General features: G+C 42.2%; 1 protein-coding gene across 8 annotated transcripts in view; it reads right to left on the reverse strand.

Annotated features, from left to right (window-relative positions):
- Positions 1-20000, reverse strand: part of frmd4a (FERM domain containing 4A) — a 60682-nt gene that overhangs the window by 23155 nt on the left and 17527 nt on the right. For 5 of the 8 annotated variants that reach the window (XM_078256830.1, XM_078256831.1, XM_078256829.1 and 2 more), the window contains exons 2-5: positions 13584-13649; positions 7092-7186; positions 5215-5307; positions 978-1062 (exon numbers count right to left, since the gene is read on the reverse strand). In XM_078256830.1, coding sequence (XP_078112956.1) covers positions 978-1062; positions 5215-5307; positions 7092-7186; positions 13584-13649 — 339 coding nt within the window. Of the gene's footprint in view, positions 1-977; positions 1063-5105; positions 5128-5214; positions 5308-7091; positions 7187-13583; positions 13650-14466; positions 14530-16205; positions 16803-20000 lie in introns of those variants that run through there. The other 3 variants (XM_078256833.1, XM_078256834.1, XM_078256835.1) reach the window with 3 other exon arrangements.

The following is a 20000-nucleotide window of genomic DNA, read 5'->3' on the forward strand; positions in this document are numbered from 1 at the left end:
GACAACATTAAGGCACCCATGCATACCCCTTGCATACGAGAAACCTGTGAATGATGCACTATTCTGGACATGCATTCAACAACAGTTTGACCCACTCAAAACATTGAACATTACAGGTGAGAAGTGCTGGCTTTATGTCAATTGATGGATGGGACACTGTGTCCAGTAAATGTACTGGATTTGGCTCTAATAAAGTAATGGATCTTATAACATTATCACAGCTTTCTACAGGGCTTTGACTGGGACGTTTCTGCATCAACTGTTTTCCTTCAGGCCACATATGCCCTCTTCTGGACATGACAATTAACGGCTTGACATTGGTGTCACTGCATGTACAGTACACTAACCAGGCTACAGTATAGCTATGCACAGGGTAGGAGGTAGACATATGATAAGAGAAAGTGAACCACTTAACTGAATAAGACAGTGTCCCCTCACTGTAAGCAAACGTGCAAATGGCCTTCTCTGAGTGGAATGCTTTAAGTCAATCACTAAATGTACAAACTATATATTTGCCTTTTTGCATTTCTTTTTGGGCAACTTGTCAGTGTCTATTTAAGCACCTGAAATACATGTGCTTCAACACTGACAGATGACAGTAAATGTGGAAAATTATTTGCGTTGCTAGAATGTGGTGCAGCACATACATCATGATGGGTAACAGCTGATGCAAATGGTTCAAATTTTCTGCTTCACCAAATCATGTGGAGGATCAAATCCAAGCTGGCCTCTTCATTTTGAACCAAAAATGGGCTAATGAAGTAGCATGCTTCTAACAACTTTACTCCACATAATTCTAACTTTAAATATACCCATTGGACATGTTCACCTTCTTCTAGCAAAAAAACTAAAAAGAAGTCTAGAAGTATTCCTACCGTCCATAGTGTTTAAAGCATTTCAGGATGAATACATTCCTCCGTTATCACAAGTCAACAGTATTAGGAACATACATTATGGCAACTAAATAATGAGTTTACCTTGTAGATGATGGACTTTGCATTAAGGAAAAACAGTTCAATAGTGGCATTGTCCTTCAGGTAGGATATACTCTCTATGTAGAACCTGTAAACATAGAAGGAAAAGCTTCAATACATACAGTATGCAACAGCAAAGGGAAAGGGTTAACCTTCAGTCCAAGAATAAGATCAGTGAGGTTTATTATTTATTTGCTTCAGAAACAAAAATAACACAAAAATAATATAGGAGAACGAGTTAAACATGGAGGCTATGTCATGTGAACATATAACAGAAATGTTGCAATGACCAAAGTGACCAGAGGGGGGCACACCATACCAAAGGCTGACCCTGTATACCAACATCCTTTCACTTTCACCCCTTAAACCAATTCCCTATCTCCCAATGGTGGCTGGCAATGATCCATTATTAGTTTGTTAGTGTGAGCACATTCCACAATCTGAATGCACACACACACACACACACACACACACACACACACACACACACACACACTACACTGAATGTGCACATGATGCACTTCGCACATTGTTTGCCTCTCTGCATCATCAGCAGTGTGTAGTAATTCCACACACACACACAGTACTTACACACACACACACACACACACACACACACAGTACTTAGTACTCACACACACACACACACACACACACACACACACACACACACACACACACACACACACACACACACACACACACACACACACACACACACACACACACACACACACTGGAGAGAGAAGCACAGTAACCCACTTCTGGCAGAGCAGTGAGGGAGAAGCTAACATAACATAATAATGCAGTCTAAATTTAGCTCATGATAGCACGCAGAGCCAGAGGGGAGCTATGATGGTACACTAGGAAGCTACTCGTTGTTAGCTCATCTCTGGTGGAAACGTACACCAAAATATAACATATTAGTAAACACCTTCCAGTATATGACTTGATGTATCCCTAGTTCCCTACAAGTGTGTATAATGTGACCTAAGCACATGTTCCTATGAACACACGTGAATGAATGTGTTGATGTGTGTGTGCATGAGTGTATAGGTATATTGAGTGAAAGTGATTGTAGGAGGATCAATATTGGAGGGCTTAAATCTCGTTACCTATTGAGCTGCAAGAGAGAATGAGAGGAGCCCTGTCAATATTCAGTGTGAACATTTCATTAAAGCCCCAGTGTTGATGAGACATACACACACTGCCAGCACAGCAGCAAGCATGCAAAAAGGCACCCACTGAATCAGCAGGAGGTGGGCATCTGCCCTGCTGAGCATATTGGGAACACACACATCACACAAATACCACATAAGCGTGCAAATACATGACGGGCATGCACCTGCGCAGACACACAGACACACACAGACAGACACACACAGACAGACACACACACACACACACACACACACACACACACACACACACACACACACACATAGTGCTAATGAAAACAATATGCTCAAATTGATAATGGATTCAGGCCTGACATTTGGGCTGAATGTAGTATAGTCCTGAATCTGCGTATGTGTGTGTACATGTGACGAAGAAATAGGGTGGGATGTGTGTGTGCACGTAAGAGAGGGGGGTGTAGTCAGTGTGACATTTGGAGAGATTGAGGTTAGAGATTGGACTGAACTGCGAGACAAAAAAAGGGATGAAGCATCAAAATGGTGTCAAAGTTCACAATGTCACAGCAGCACGACCATATCCTCAAACACCTATTAGTCTATGTAAATACACACAGTGACCCCACCCTGACCATCACAGACACACAGTTGTTTTATATGGTTCTATGGCTGACCCAAGAGAGAAGATAAGATAGTAACCTAACTTAACTGAAATAGCGACGATGGCTAAAACAGCAGTAATAGCAGCCAAATATACTTATCTGCACATCTTTTGATTATATCACTGTTACATTGCACAATGACACCATTGTTCGCTAAATAGGGTCCACAATGAGTCTATGTGCTAAAAATACGATTTTCCTATTTCTAGTCCTCTTATTGTGTCAAGCCCGACGAGCTATGTCGCAAATGTCTACCTGGAAATGACTTCTCTATGACATTGTTTAGCAGAATCAGCAATGTGCGTCACGTTACTATTTACGTTGTTAAAGGGTAACTACCGTTTTTTTCAACCTGACCTGCACCCTATTTTCCTATGTTTTTGTGTCTAAGTGACTAATGGGAACAACAATCTTTGAAATTGGTCCAGTAAGCCCTTCACAAAAGTGCTTGTTTGCCGCTGACAGGCTCAGATTTATAAATAATTGTAAATTATATTATTATAAAAAGTGTCTGACAACATTACGGAAAGGATTTTTTTACACATAAAAACATCCGCAAAATTGCATTTGCTAAACCCACCAGACTCCATGTAAATAAACAGTAATTTTAGTACTATGAAAAGCCGTTTTGGGTCGTCTGTCCACTTTTACAACTATCACAACTCTAGTTTTGGTTGAAATAAACCCATAGTTTACCGATTTACATGTGGAAATATGTTGGCCTATACACACTAAAAGTATTGCTTTTTTAAATGGTGGGTTTAGCGCTAGCGACTTTAGAGCTGTTTCTGGTTAAACAGAAATGTCTCAAATGCCTTAGAACAGAGATCTTCAACAGGGGGTCCTCAGAGTCACTGCAAGGGGGCCACCAAATTATTGTCAATTTTTGAAAGTTTTTTTCAAAAAAATGAAAATGTCTAAACATAATTCCAACATATTATTAGCAAATATAAATCTTCACTGATGATAGGCTTGCTGGCCTATAGGTAAGGTAGTCACTAAGCTAGCCATCCACAGAAACAGTTAATCCTGAGAATTCACTGGGCCACATGTATGTTTAACATTAAAAGATGATTTATAAAATCATGCCAACAATTATTACTTTAATAGCTTAGTATATGCACTATAAAGGTATGTATAAAGGCGTGAGGCCATCCTACACATTACTGTAGGCCCACTTTAATATGCAACTTCATTTTATAAAATATATGTAGTAGGGAGTCCCTGCTCCGTCTCTCTTTCAGTTAGAGTGGTCCTTGGCTCAAAAAACGTTGAAGACCCCTGCCTTAGAATATTAATCTAAGCATGTCAGTTGCAAAACGAGCACTTTTGTGAAGGTAAATACAAGCTAGACAATTGCCCTATTAACTTACATTGTAGCTTGTTTCGCCGCTGCCGACTTCAGAGATCTTGCTTAATACTGGATTAATTTCAAAGATTGTTGTTCCCATCAGTCACTTAGACACAAAAACATAGGAAAATAGGGTCCAGGTTGAAAAGAAAACGGCAGTTACCCTTTAAAGAAGACTTACTCCCTAGGGTGTATATGACATCATAGAGACATATTGGGGACGGATGAACACACAGTGGACCCAAAACAAAGCCAGGGGAGGCGCCCTTTTCTTGGTTATTCAATAGCTTATTGAAGATTAAAAAACACCCACATACACACAAACAAAGAAACACACACACAAATGTGCACCCTTTGCATTTCTGTCACAGGTTATATACACACATGATCCAGTGCCTGTGTGTGAGTCAGGAGTGTTTCATATACTGTATGAGTGGGACCATTGTATGAGCAGTACAAAGGGCTAAGAGTGTGGGATTGTAGGGTTATTTCATAACCCTTCATAATAAGTCAGAAGAATTGGCTTCAATTGAGGGGACGACTCTAATACAGCAATAGCAAGAACACACTGCGAGGACACATGCCTCATCATAGGCTGAACCAAGTACCAGAATATGTTCTACCATGTCTAGCATTACATTGACAAGTGAACATTTTACAAACGATTGTCAAAGTGCTTCTGCATAAAAATGTATAGTACTACTAACGTAGAGATAAAAATGTTACAGCGCCTCTCTTTATGGGATTCTGCCATCTTATTTGGAGTATGGTGGTCTCAGTCACTGCAAAGCTATTTGACGGGATTTACATGCAGCACATACTGATGAGGTCTAAGAGGCTCATGATTGGCGGAGAGGCCCCGTGGCAGAAGTTAAACACCAGGGTCAAAGCAATTTCATAGGGGCCTGTCATAACTAACCTTGTTAATTTGTTCCTATTACCACATGAAGGCATGTGCATGCACAAACACATATACAGTACATACACTCGCTCCATCTTTCTTTCTCTCTTCCACAGACGTTCAAACACCGTCTGCAATCAGAGAACATGGCAATGCTGAAGTTAGGTGATTCATTTAATAAAGAAAGACTTACCTGACACAGAAGTAGAGGACAATGGGACCAGACTTCTTGGGGAATTCATGTTCTAATACCCTGCGGTCCAACTGCAGCCAACTAAAATGGCCCCTGAGACAAAACAACAACACAATCAATGCATTTATTATTCAGGGATGTCTGAATATCCAACAAGGATAGACAAAAACTTAATCTAATCACACTGAAAAAAAATTCCTTAAGCCTCCACATTTTTCTTTTCCTGTTACTATGCCCCCCCTCCTCTCTTTTCTCTATCTCCCTCCAACCAACAAGGGGAAAAACTGCAGAGACAGCTTGTCACCCTGGTAACCCTGCATGGTCTCCTGAGCAACATCTCCCTCAAACTCTCCCTCCTTCTGTCTCTGTTTCTCAATCTCTCTCGCTCTTTCCCATACGAACGGCCTCTTTGACCACTGAGCGGTCAGAGCTGAGCCGTCTGCTGTCCTCAGGCACACACAACAAATCTACACATCATAGAATTAGCCCTGGGGGACTACAAGACTGCAAAGCTGATACTGCTTTACTGGACTAACATTGGCTACAGTATGTGTCACAGCCATGTAAATGTCATGGAACAGAGGCCAGTCTTGCTTGGCATCAGTGGGTGCATGATATAAAACAAAAAAAAGCGAAAACAAAGGCTATGGCAATGTTTGCCTGTGTGTAACAAATGTGTATGTTTGCATGACTAGTGCTGGACTATGCTGTGGTGTTTCTGTCTTTCTAGGTCACCAAACACATTACATATAATTTGAATATAATTTTTGCATTTCAAGCACAGTTCTCGTAGCAAGCCTTCTGGCCGACATAGAGCTGTGATCCTTTGCTATCCCAGAGCAAGGTGATCGAAGCCTCATCATAACATTAAAACCCTTTCTAACTTTGATCATATATCAGTTTATGGTTCAGCGTGATATTCATGATCACAGTTATGTTATTTTAACTTGAATGAAGGTAGCCATCCCCTTTTACTTGGAAGTGAAAGATGAAAACCATACACTTGATATCTAGGTTTTTTGAAGTTAAATGTGAACATTTTCAAATTGAAGAGCCATTTCATACCTAAATAAACCTACAAAAAGATATATAATAATATATTAAGGCACACTGGTAATTTATCAGGAGAACAGGCCAAAACCAACAGCGACATTTTACTGTAAGATTTCTGAAACCGTATTTAAAACTCAAACAATGAACTGGGAACTGGAGTTTTCATACAATTCAAGTATCATTTCTTTGCATAATGTTGGAACTAAAGTAATAATGTTTTGTGTAACAAAACAAACATGTTGAAAGCAAAAATATTTTAAAATAATAAACTCAAAGATGAAATCAATTACATGTAAATGTGGTTTGACTTTTTTGAAGTAACTGGAAACCAAACCTGCTACTACACATTATGCCTAAAACTTGACAGAGAATTCTCTGACAGAGGTCTTTCCACCTCTGTCATCTACGACTACAACTGTGCTGACCATGTCATTAACATTAGTTACAAGCCACCAAGAAGTTCACAGGATATCGAAGACCAAAGAAACAGACAATACTGTACACTCCACTCTAGGGCCCTTGCTTTGTTTACCAGCACAACTGGTTGCACCTGAACTTTGATACTGACTTTGCCGATTGTCTTCTTCTAGTCTAATATGTCCCACATGTTGCTTTAACAATTCTGTTGATAGAAACTGAGTGTCCAAACATAGTATAACTGTAGAGTGTAACTGTTGATAGCCTGGGTGTAGTTGCAGTGTTGTGGGGAAGCATTGACAAATCCAATCCAACTAACAAGATCAACTGAAGAGATAGTCCTGGGCTACTGATACACCATGTGCAGTAGTAGAGTTCAATGGCATAAGTATTTGAATGTGACTTACGTTTCGTCTGTGTATGCAATTCCAAAGTACTCCTTCTCCTTGAGGTTGAAGTGAGAGGCCACAAGGTCCAACAAGTCCTTAGCCATCAGCTTGGGCTGCAGGGGGGCAGAAATATTAGTATTGCTCTTTTATGATTTTATATACTAGTTCAAACTTTCCCTGTTTGTGAGTGTTGTGGTTTATTTCACTGTAGTTTAATTGGAACACATGCATGTGTAGAGCTTTATGTTAATGTATTCTATCAGCTATTGATTTACTGCAATGACTAAGCATTCTGACAAACACTGAGGAAAAGAGCAAGAGAGGAGGAGATAAATAAGAGAGAGAGTGCGAGAAAGATGGATGGAGTGTGTGGATGTTGCTGACAGTGCAGGTACCCTGCTCTTCCCTCCCTCCCTCCCTCCTTTCCGCCCGTCTGACCCGAACATCTACTGCAGAGTCATGGCTCTGGGCTCAACCACTGTATTGTAGGGAGAGGGCTGCAGCTAGCATTAGAGCTTTCTAACTAGTTAATACTGTGGAATACTGTCCAAGCTATACTATGTGATGACCATCTCCATTCATCACGACATTCAGAGCATCTTAAAGCCAAGCAGAGCCGGGGACTGCTGCCATATGCTGCTGGTTTGTGACATCCTGAGTAACAGCCCGCCCCACCCTGAGGTCAACCATGGGTGTGCCTCGCTGCCTACATTACACACACCACACACACACACTGGCCTGAATGCAAAGGTTCTGAGGGCAGAAAAGACACAGATTCAGCACATACAGTAACATGGAAACACACACACACACACACACACACACACACACACACACACACACACACACACACACACAGACAAATCTGCATGAACATATTATGCAGACAAGAGCCCATACACAACATGCATGCAGCACGCTCACAACACACAGGAAGTATGTGCAGTGCTATAGGATAGAGGACTAGAAAAGGAAAACATACTGTGTGCATCCATATATGCACATGCACAAAGTACACACACAGCTACTGAACATGTGCCATTGTGTGCACAACAATCTTCCCCTGCACAACACCAACTTCAGTGACAGAAGCTACTGAGAGCTATTTAAAGAGAAGGAGGTGACATCATACACACACACACACACACACACACGCGCATGCACTCACACACACACATACACACAAAACTCCAATGACCTAGATCTCATATAAGTACGACACCTACAGTGATCCTGCAACAGAAAAAGGCTCTGGAGTGAATAGACAGAGAGGAGCAAACACTGGCTGATTCTGATTTATGTTCCCATGTATCAGATTTCTGCATCAGATAAAAGTGTTATGTAAATAGAAAAAACATGGCTACTATACTAGCTGGTTCTGTCTCTATGTCCCTTTGGTCTAACCTTACTACACCCTATAGCATTGGTAAATTATCTAGGAGACTCCCACACTGCTGTGTTAAAGGCATACTATGTAACTTTTCCCAAGCTGTACTTCCAATGAGACAACCTGTAGGGGGACCGAAGAGGGAAAAGTTACATAGTATGCCCATAGACAATATATAAGAATGGACCAACAGATCCCGTTGCTATGGACCGAGACCAGCGAAGGCCATTAGAAGTACTTTTCCAGTGAGCGCCGAAAAAGTACTGCACAGCCTCCAACTGAGAGAGACGACGTAAATATGACGTGAGCAACCTGTCTGAAAGTTGTAACGTGTCCTGTTGTAGCGTAGGTATATGTAAGGAGATAACATGGACACAGGCTAATTATTGCTAATTAAAATGCTGGTTAACATTTGTAATTAAACTTGTAACGAAACTGCCTGCGAGCTTCTCCTGTACTATACGGTAATTCCTCTACTATGCGACAGAAAGTCGCATGGTTAGGACACAATCGTTAGCCGATTTTTACAAAAACGTCTGCTATGGAGCCATAACGTGAGGTACAAGGTAATGGAGCCTTTTATACATTGTCGTGTTTCTTTAGAAATAAACAATGGACAAATAAAGTCTTTAAATGCTTCAGATGTAAAGTTATTCGCTGTCAAAGTGACGTCAAAATGAATGGCAGTTAATGGAATGCTAACGGGGGGTGATGGCTTATTAGCATCAAAATGGCGCCATAGGAGGTTCGGGTTGTGAGGAGACGCTTACCCCCCCAGCAAAGAGAAGATCATGGACATGCTAAATTTGTATTTATACTATGGTTGCGTGTTGTTAACACAAGCAGTGATTTAAGTGCTGACCTTATCTGTGTTTAAGTCCTGATCGGTCTGACTCTTGACAATTAAACTGGTTGTCCCGTCCACAAAGGCTCTGATTCGCTCTGTTGTTTCTCCAAATGGGAGAGCAGCGATACACAAGAGCGACACTAGATCTCTTTGAAGTACTTAAAAAAGTTTTAGATGTGGAAATTTAAGGGCTGGAGCAGACTCTGTTTACAGTATTAGCAGTAATACATGTTTTGGTTCAGTCTGAGACACATGCAGTTGTGGTCTCTCATTACCACACAGCAGTCAACTGCCTTGGCAACAATATCAAATCACCGACATCCATGCCACCACAGCATGACAAACAACGAGCAGGGGACAGGGACACATGGACACATACAATAAACTGTTAGAAGGATGATATGGAGAGAAAATGAGCCCCAGATACACTGTTGAACATCAGAAGTGCATGACTGAAGTTGAAAAGGAATAGAAGGACCCCTGTAAGGTTAAGCAGAGCTTCTTGCCTTAATATTGTTATGAATACCAAGCAGACTGTAAAAATCAAATGGGCTGCACTGGATAGTATAATTGAGTTTGGTTCCCACTTCAAGTGACGAATCGCTTCTTAACGCATACCCACATCCAGACACTACAGCTTATCTGTGAGATGGCAGATACCTAACGGATGTGTAATAATGTTGTGGGAGATACCAACAGGGATACAGACAATGAATGACAGGTAATATAGTAAGTGATATGGGACACTAAACACACACTCCAGATATAGACACATATATACACACACACACACACACACACACACACACACACACACACACACACACACACACACACACACACACACACTATGAAGCCATCTATCAGACTGTAGCTCTCTGCTAGCTTAGACAGCATTACTGCTAATAGACATTTAGCCTGTGTCTCCTCAGCAGCACAGGTAATTAACAGCATAGCAATTACAGGGAGGTGCAAGTGAGGAGGAGACCCCCAGACAGGTGACAAACACACAACAGTAGCTCACTTGCCTGGCTGGCAGCAAGTCACGGCCCAATCTCTGCAAACAGCTAGTCAGGCCCTTGGCGCCTTCAGGATTGCTCAGATTTATGGGACGCTAACTGACTTATCAGTGTCAGTCCTTAAGATTCCAAGGGTGGGTAAGGAAAAGGTGTTTAGCCACATGCCCTACATGTTTTAATAAATAGTATTTTGTATACAGACTTATGCTGTAGCATCGTACCATGTCACAGTGAATCCATGAAGTGTCTCTTTATTACATGAATGTAGAGTTCTTCATATAAACATTGGCATGGAAGAGCAACACTGTTATACAGCTTAATAATACCCCATTCACTATTCAACCTACACCACCCTAGCCTTAGGGAGCGATAGCCATATGACATATATTTTCACCCAGTGATGTATTTGGTGGTTACCTCGCTTTAATCTTTACGGCCTGGTCAATAGGTGTGTTGGCCTTATGGCACATAGTTCCCTGCCAATGAGGCGTTGCTCCATAAAAAAACCACAGAGGACACACTATCAAAGGTAGGAGGAAAGGGATGAGGAAGAGGAAAAAGGTGAACGGCACTTTTGGGATTGCACAGCTAGTCAATGTTACAAGTCAGTGACAGAAACGAGACCCAGCCTTTCAGAGGCTAGCTGGCTTGTGCACTTGGCATGCTACAGGAACTTAAATGAAAACCGCAACAGGACTGACTTGGCCACACTGCTGTTAAATGATCAGTGAAGACATGAAATAGCCCAACGGAGTGTGTAATACTGGAGTACTGCCTTAATATTTGAAACACTCTGTGTGCACTGCTTATGAATTATGAGCATCACTCCGAGAAATCCTTTTTTTTGCAAACAAGTGGAGGTCCTGACTGTTTCTTAGTTCACCGGAACACTGAGCATAACATCCTAATTCTCTGTGGTCCTACTAGCAACACTGGCCTACTGTGAGAGAGTGAGAGGAAGAGGGAAAAAAGAGAGCAGTATCCTGATTTATATGACAATGGTTTGTTAATAACATCCCGTCTTCCAGACGTCTCTCTTGCTAATACCATTGGCAAACTTAAAAAAAAAAAAAAAAAAACATTAGTTACCTTGTGTATAGTATGTGGTAAACATTAAACATTAACATTAAACATTAAACAGTATTCAACTCTTTAACTCTCTTTTTGTTTATTTCCTTGATATTTCCTTTCTTGATGACCAAGAGGATGAGCGGAAAAGATGATGACTAGATGAGATATGGAGCTGCTGCAGCTGTATTTGGAGATTTAGAAGGAAACAGAACCGGTGCAGGTAAAGGCAAGCAAGGAGCTGAGAAAGGAAGATCTGGAAAATGAAGAGTGGAAAGTCAAGAGAAATGGAGAGCGAGAGTGGAAGAGGAACAGAAAGAAGTACCAATTTGAAAGAGAGGATCAGCTCTGGCAGAGTAATCAAATCAGAAAGTCAGCAGACCTATCCTCGGCTCTCCCCTCCATTCCCATCCCTTTAGCATCATCTCCCGTCTCTCCATTCCTGAGCTCTCATCTCACTTTTTTCTCTCTCTCTCTCTCTCTAAACCTCCTGAGTTTCTGTGTCAATTTTTCTATTCTCCGCTTGCTCTTCTTCTTCTGTTGCTTCTTTTGTCTTTCTCTCTTTTCCCAGTGGAATTGGGTAATGGTCACCCCCAAAAGGGGCTAAGGGATGTTAGGAAGAAGCCTCTAAAAAAAATTGCTTCAGACTTTAAAGCCAAACCATGAGAGGGCTCTTATAGATGATGGAAATGAATGTCATCAACAATCAATGAAGAAAAAGCTTCCATAACAGGGTTTAACCTGAACAGATATAGAACAGAAAACCGACCCGAGCAGATCTAGAGTAGTAAACAACTATCTAAAAAGGGTAGGGGCTTTAAATGACAAACAAGGGGAAAACAGGTGTGTTGTGGGTGCTGCTGCCTTTGGCCATTACTGCAAAAAGGCTTGCTGTGAGGATTGTAGGCTGAAAGTGTGTGTGTGTGTGTGTGTGTGTGTGTGTGTGTGTGTGTGTTTGGCTGCTCATATAAGGGGGTCATAAGGGGGGGCAGCATGATGCTTTGTTTTTCCTAGATGTCTAGAAGATAAGAGGGAGCACTGTCAATTACACAAAGTACACACAGTTGATGTTTTTTGTTAGATGATTCCTGCATTTCTGAGGCATTCTGGGTAGACAGTAGGGATGGATGATGAAGAATGATCAAGAGGGTATGCCAGCCTCCGCAAAGCGTACCTACTATGGAGCCATTTTTATGCTAATAAGCCATCACCCGCTGTTAGCATTCCATTAACTGCCATTCATTTTGGCGTCACTTTGACAGCGAATAACTTTACATCTGAAGCGTTTAAAGACTTTATAAGACTTTATAAGACTATATAAGACTAACTATAAGACTTTAGACTTTAAAATAGGCTAACGATTGAGTCATAACCATGCGACTTTCTGTCGCATAATAGACAAATTACCGTATAGTCAAGAGAAGCTCGCAGGCAGTTTCGACTTACATTAGCTGTTTAAGTTTAATTACTAATGTTAACTAGCATTTTAGTTAGCAATAATTAGCCTGTTATCTCCTTACATATACCTACGCTCTCCATCTCTGCAAGATTGGGAATGATTGAGATTTCTCTTGGCACAGCTACCAGAAGACTTACAACTTTCAGACACGTTGCTCACGTCACATATACGTCGTCAAGCTCAGTTGGAGGCTGCGCAGTAACGCTCAGCCATCACCGAAAAAGTGCTTCTAATAGACTTCACTGCTCTCCGTTGCGAGTCTACGCCGCTGCTTTGTCCATTAATTGTACTGTCTATGAGAATGAGCAGCGAAGCATGAATTTAGGGGAAGTAAGAGTTTCTGTTGATTAGGACTGAACTCTGTATTGGGATGCAAAGCTTCTACAGGGAGAGTAATTCAGGGCAGTCTGTTGCTTGCAGCCTTGTGTGTGTTTGTGTGTGTGTGTGTGTGTGTGTGTGTGTGTGTGTGTGTGTGTGTGTGTGTTTGTTTGTGTGTGTGTGTGTGTGTGTGTGTGTGTGTGTGTGTGTGCGTGTGTGTGGAGAGATCAGGTGAGCATCATGAAAGTGCAACGTCACCTACTGCTGACCAAATTTCCCTTGGTCAGCAGTAATTGTGTCTCTTTGGACAACAGACATCACTTCTGCCTCGCTCTGAGGAAATGAGAGTCCACAAAGAGAAAGGGAAGAAAGAGAAGGAAGAGCGAAAGGGTGGGATGGAAGAGAGACTCACCTGTACAAGGAGCTCCAGCTTCCTGTCGTCCAGAAGATGGACCTGACATCGCCTCCCCTCTGTCATCTGAGAAAAGGAGACAAAAAGACAAGGGATGCTTGTTTATAATCTGATTACAGGTACCGATACAGATCAAACGCAGGGCTCCACTGATGCCAATTATACAAAGAAATGTACTTTTATTTCCATATAACAAACAAGAATCAATTCGTATGGGAGAAGTGCTGGATGGCAAGCTTGGTGTGTGGATATGTGTGTGTGTTATCTCAGTGAAGTCTTATTAAAAGTATGTAGGGCATGTGGCTAAAAACCTTTTCCTTGCCCACCCTTGGACTCTTAAGGACTAGCATTTATAAATCAGTTAGCGTTTCATAAATCTGAGCAATGAAGTCTTGAGGTCTTAACAAGGTTAGCTGACCTAACTAGACAATAGGCCAATAGAGACTGCGCTGCTCTCTTCCTCACTGACATTTCTAGCATTTCTCCTTAAGCAGGAAATCCATTATCCATCAGTGGACTAAAGTGACCACAATGAGTAAAGCTGCCTGCTGATGTTCACTCGAGTGTTTGTCTGTGTTGTTGATACAAGGTTTACTGAATAGAGCTGCAAAAAACTATATTAGATCATATTTGTCTGCCAAGTTCAGGCGTATTCACTAAAGCAGGTGCAATGATAAAACAGTCAACTGTGAGAAATGTGCACCACGCTGCCACATAAACACACGTTAGACCAAATATTTTACATGACTGACAAAGCCAAGGCAATTCTCCAAAACTGTCTAAAAGTTTGCGACTGCGTGATGAAATTCAAACAAATAGGCTTACAGGACTAAAGTTTAAAAAAATTCACAGGAGCAATAAAGTCAAGAAAAGATGTACAAACTGTGCCAGAGTATTCCGCATGTTAGGGTCTGTTTGTGTGTGCTGGTGTTTTCAGCACATGTGGAGTTTCTCTACAATTTAGCAGGAAGCTGGGACTCTGAAGAACACAAACACCCCCTGGCTCCTCCCACACTTCCCTCACATCTGGGAGATGGGGAGGGACACCAGAGGGAAGGGGGGGGGGAGGGGTGGAGAGAAAATGTTAGAGAAGGAGTAGAGAGAAAGGGGGAGAGACATGCCCATAGATGCCACCATAGATATTGTTTTATATCTTTGAATGCCATAAAAACAAGCACAAGCGTAACCGGTTTGTAACTCTTCACCACAAGGCCACCTGAGGCCCTTGCAATTTGGTAAGGGTGTGTCCATAACATGAGTATTACAAAGCTCCTACTTTCTCACCACTCGTGCCAGCTTGCATCCAGGTGGCAGGTTGGAGGTGAGAGTTTAGCAGAGAGCTGAAGATAGCATAGAAAGAGAGGAAGAGGAGTTACAGAATTGGGTCTCAACACTCATCACTTTGTGAAACCGGCTAAATGATTACTGGTGGGTGTGTGTGTGTGTGTGTGTGTGTGTGTGTGTGTGTGTGTGTGTGTGTGTGTTGTGTGTTGTGTGTGTGTGCTGTGTGTGTGGCTTCTAGCTACTTTGAAGGGTTTGGTTTACCCTCCCACTCACCATTGATCTTCTGTGGTTTGACGGTTTAGATTGGGTGCACCTGCGCATACAGTGACATACACACACCCACACCCACACAGAGACACACACATTTTCCAATATTGGCTTTTGTTTTCATCTCCCACCCTCCTGTCTTGGAGTTACATTTCCTTTCCAAAACGTTTCATGTTTATACTGTATACAGTGATTTTAATTACTGCCATGACAACTGAGTAGAAGGTCAGTGGTGCAAACATGATTCCATAGATTAATTCCTGCCAAAAATAGTAATGACAAAACATCTTACGTATCTTGTCTGCATAATACTTTAAACTGCAATGCAGACAGTGTACACACACTCTCACTGGCACTTTGCTTGAGGCACCTGGGAATAGTACAAATCTTAATGTCAAGGTAACAAATCACTGCCTTAAGGCTAAAATTAGGCAGCCCAATCTGGCAGAGACTGACGCTTATTGGTTTTTGTCATACAATTCACTTTGTGGTATTGGACACATGCTACTGAGTTTCTATCCACCGTGAAACCAAATGTAATAGAGTTTCTATGAATAGCTTCTTGTCATAACAGTTGAAAAATAGAAAATGTGGATACTGCTGCACCATGAGATAGTTTAGACAGACAGTTCATTTTATTTCCCTTTTCACATGACAAAATCACTGAATATATTTACAGCATCTTGACACTGACCTCTAATGTATGTTGCAATCATTACATTACAATGTAGTAGTACAATCTTGTAGGTTAGAACACATGTGCTACTGGCAACATCACTTTGCCCTGGTGTCGTGTGTGATTCATACTATCCACCAACATTTCTGATCCATTACTAGGCAGGTTTGAATTGGCTAACTTAGCTTCATCCCCAGGCCTGACTCACTGGCAAGAAACAGTGAAATTAAAAGACAAGACATGCAAATAAACAACTTATAAAGCAGCCATGTTCACAACGTTTCATTATTTCGCTGGAGCTGACACAAATTATAGAGGCACACACAAACATACAGCTGACAGTGATGCTTTGGTCAGTGCTGGCGACGGCACCAACGTTATCATTAGTTAGTTACCTTGCAAACAAGCGCTCGCTGCGAGGCTCCCACAAAAAAAAAATTCGACTCCAAGAGGAAGAGAAAATAACAAATTATTAATCCCAGAAAGAAACGAGTCGAGTTACTGCCAGAAAATCGTCAAAAAACACCCCCCCGGCCGGCCTAGGGGAGGAGGCACATCAGCATCCATGTTAGTGACCATTAGTTAACGTTAGTTACAAGCGACGCAGCTCGCTGTGTCTTCCCTGTATTCTCTAAACGCCACAGAGACGTTATATCTCATATCTTCGTCATTCAAGCTAGACTCGGCGCTAACTAACGGCGACCGTGTAGCGTTTTCCAAGGCTGGCTTGTCTCCCTCCTTCCGAAAGCAGAGAGCGTCTCATGGGGCTAGTCCTGGTCGACCAACCCCCCCTTTCGCTACCGGTACCGTGTCCAAACAGTGTGTGAATGTGCGGATAGCAGGAGACCGTACCAACGGTCAGCAACCGAGGGGGACGACCGGAAGAAATGGCTACGATTACAGCCTGCCTTCACTTGCCAGCTATGTTTCTCGCTGTCATCGGAGTTGCTTCGAAAACACGGGAATAATAGAGGCAAGATGTGGGGGCGGGGAGAGGAGGAGATGAGGGGAAATTTTCTGCAGCAGCTCACAGCCATGAGAAACTGCAGACCTCTCTCTCTCTCTCTCTCTCTCTCTCTGTGCGCACGCGTGCGTGTGTGCGTGCGTGTGTGTGTGTGTGTGTGTGTGTGTGTGTGTGTGTGTGCCTACAAACCCAAACAGACATCTGTGTCAGCAGAGCACACCAATGTGCCTGCCTTTAAAACAAGTGATGCACTGCTGATACATAACAGTAAGCAGTGATCAAAGTCTGCCTAGGCCTACTTAAAAAAAGCAGCTGTACTTTTTAGAAATGCAGGCTTTGTGAGTGAAAAAGAGTTCCATTAAAATACCCTATCCTCATCTTATTACTTTGGCAATATAGTTATGCCATGTGTAGTTTGATGGGCCTGAAATGGTTAAATGATTCTGCTAAAAATTAGGAGATTCAGTTAGATCTCTACATCCCTAGTTTGGGATGTAGAAATCACTCTCTCTCCAGCTTGTCACTTCCTGTCTGCACTTTTAAACACAGATCTCCTTGCTCTCAGGTTTGGCTTGCTTGAATGATTTCTGGCCTTCAGTCCACTGCAGCCGTTAGACTGACTTATTTTTTTCTGTATGACCTAAATTGGGCACTTGTGTTCACCTTACACAGCTGGAGCAGCAGCCGTTGAAACCACCAAGTTGTTAAAATAACAAAATCAGCCCAGTTTTTGATACCATAAATAGATACTAATGTGGGCTGTGAAGGCAGGGCTAAGCCTATACCTACTGTCAATAAAGTATTTGAATGACTCGGCAAGCATAGGCTAGTCTGTTTTCTATTGTTGTATTACAACATGAGTAATCCCTACGTTATTAAAACTGTGAGGCTACATGTACAGTATGCACACATATGTAGTACACCACTAAGCTGTCAGCATCAGTGATACTTTACCATTTGTTGACTAAAGGCAATCTTAACTTCTCCAATAGTCATAAATACAGTTTGTCTGAGCCAAATGCAGTTGCACCAAATTTAAAATATGACATAATCTTAAATTTGCAGGATTCATCAGAAATACTCTCTTCCCAGACATTAGGCAATGCAATTAAACTGAATGCACTTGGCTCGAACAGTTGTGTTGCTACCATAGCTTATGCTGCAGGCCCAAAATTCAGCTTAGTTTGCTGAATGTAGAAGGTCACATGAGAAAAAAGGTGGTGTATCCTTTCCCCTCCCTGCTGGATTTGTCTGTTTCTGGATATTTTTGGCCTGTTCCAGACACCGGAAACTGGCCTGTCTAACTTAAACATCTCCAGATGACTCTTTCTTTGGCTTTAGTATACACCCATCCCTCCTTCGCTTTCTCCGGTCAAATACATATCTCCTTTTATTGGTAACTTCCCCAGTTTGCTATCACAAGGGCCCTGTTGTTTGACCAATGCAAGGGAGGGAGAGAGAAGGGGACAATGCAGGCAGTGGGGGAATGGGGTAAAACTGATAAAAAAAAAAAATGGCAGAAGGAAGGTCCTGAACACTTTAACTATGTGAGTTAATGAATGATTGTTCCTGTTTGGAATGGATGTGAGGAGCTCCAGAGAAGCTGAACGAGAGGGAGACAGATTCACAGAAAAAGCCAGAGTGGAAAAGGAAGGAAGAAAGGAAGCAAAGCAAGAATGAAAAATAACAGCTGTGATTTAGTGAGCCTCTCTGTCCGATGCTCATGTCCCTTAACTTCCCTTTACATACGTCACCTTTCAATGACCTATAGAGAGTGTTTCCAAGAAGCACAAGGTGGGTAACACTTGCAGGTGTGACATATCTGGGCCTTGACAGAGCCTTGTTATGGAGCCAGTGGGCTTCTATTCTGGGCTGAGGTGTGGTCGTAATGAGGTGCTGATCTGGTGTATTTCTGTAGTGCAGGGCTCCAAATGGGACAGATCTGGATGGGTGAGGTGGGTTTAACAGGCGGTGGGAATTAGAGTCAGGTTTTAGGGTCGAGCAGGGGAACAGGGTTGATGGTCTGTGCTGGAAAAGGTAACCTATATTGGTGGAATGTGATATAAACAGTGCCCAGCGGTTAATTGAAGCAAGATGGAGAATCTCTTTAACCCTGACTGCGGGACGCTGCGGTAGGCAGTTAAGACTGACATGCGCGTGCACACACACACACACACACACACACACACCATGGTCTCGCTCTCTGTTTAGCTCTGTCTGTCTTTGTCTGCATCCGTCCCACATCTATGGAGACTAAACAAACACACACACTTAAACACATCACTTTGAGAGCAAGCATGGTCTGACACCAGCAGTCCTAAGGTGATTTATGACGCTGAGATCATTGTAGCTAAAAAGGCTTCATGACTCGCCGTCAGTTTTTAATGTAACAGTATCTGCATGTGGTGCAGATTAGATTACAACACAAGATTCAGCAAACACAAACTGTGGCTCTCAATACACTACAGTTTCAGTTGAATGGGTTATTGAAAACCTGCTAGAAAAATAATAGCAGGGCCAAATCCATCTTCTCCATCCAGTGCTTCATGAAGCGGCAGAGTGAGACGGAGCAGGGAGGGTCATGGAAAGGCAGCCAGGAATGTGTAGAGAAACGACGGGGAGAACGGGAGAGATCTGTTTTGTTTGTTCAAGTGTATATATATATGTGTGTGTGTGTGTGTGTGTGAGCTCCACCCTCCCTGCCCGTGAGTGACTTTGGGACTGAAATATGGTTCCAGTTAGGGCGTTTTTTTAAATCAGAAAAACACTGGCACTTCAAACAAACTGGAGATATTTCTCTAGCCAACCCTGCTTTGTTCACATTTTACAACATAGCCCAATTGCCAGACTTTACAAAACATCTTTCTCACTTTTTTTCAGGAGAGGTTTCACCACATTTTCACATCAAAACAACTTCCTCTAAAACAGACAGATGGAGATGCTTATGGATTTCAAATACTACATAGGCACTTTTACTGGGAGCATCGCTGTGAGGTGTTTCAGTCGGCACAATAAAGACATCAGAAATCATGCTTTATAGAAGATTCTGTGTGATCCAAACTTCAGTTGTGCTGAATCCACAAGAATCCATCTCTGCCTCAGTTCAACTTCGCTGTCATATGCATCTAGAGGAGCCTCAATCCCCAATGAACTGCAAATAATTGCTCAGGTCATGCTGAAAAGTCCCAGAAGATGTACAAAAGTTGCTTCTTACATGTTCATTACA

This window comes from Sander vitreus, chromosome 8 (assembly GCF_031162955.1).
Source record: "Sander vitreus isolate 19-12246 chromosome 8, sanVit1, whole genome shotgun sequence".
In the NCBI taxonomy this organism is placed as follows: Eukaryota; Metazoa; Chordata; class Actinopteri; order Perciformes; family Percidae; genus Sander; species Sander vitreus.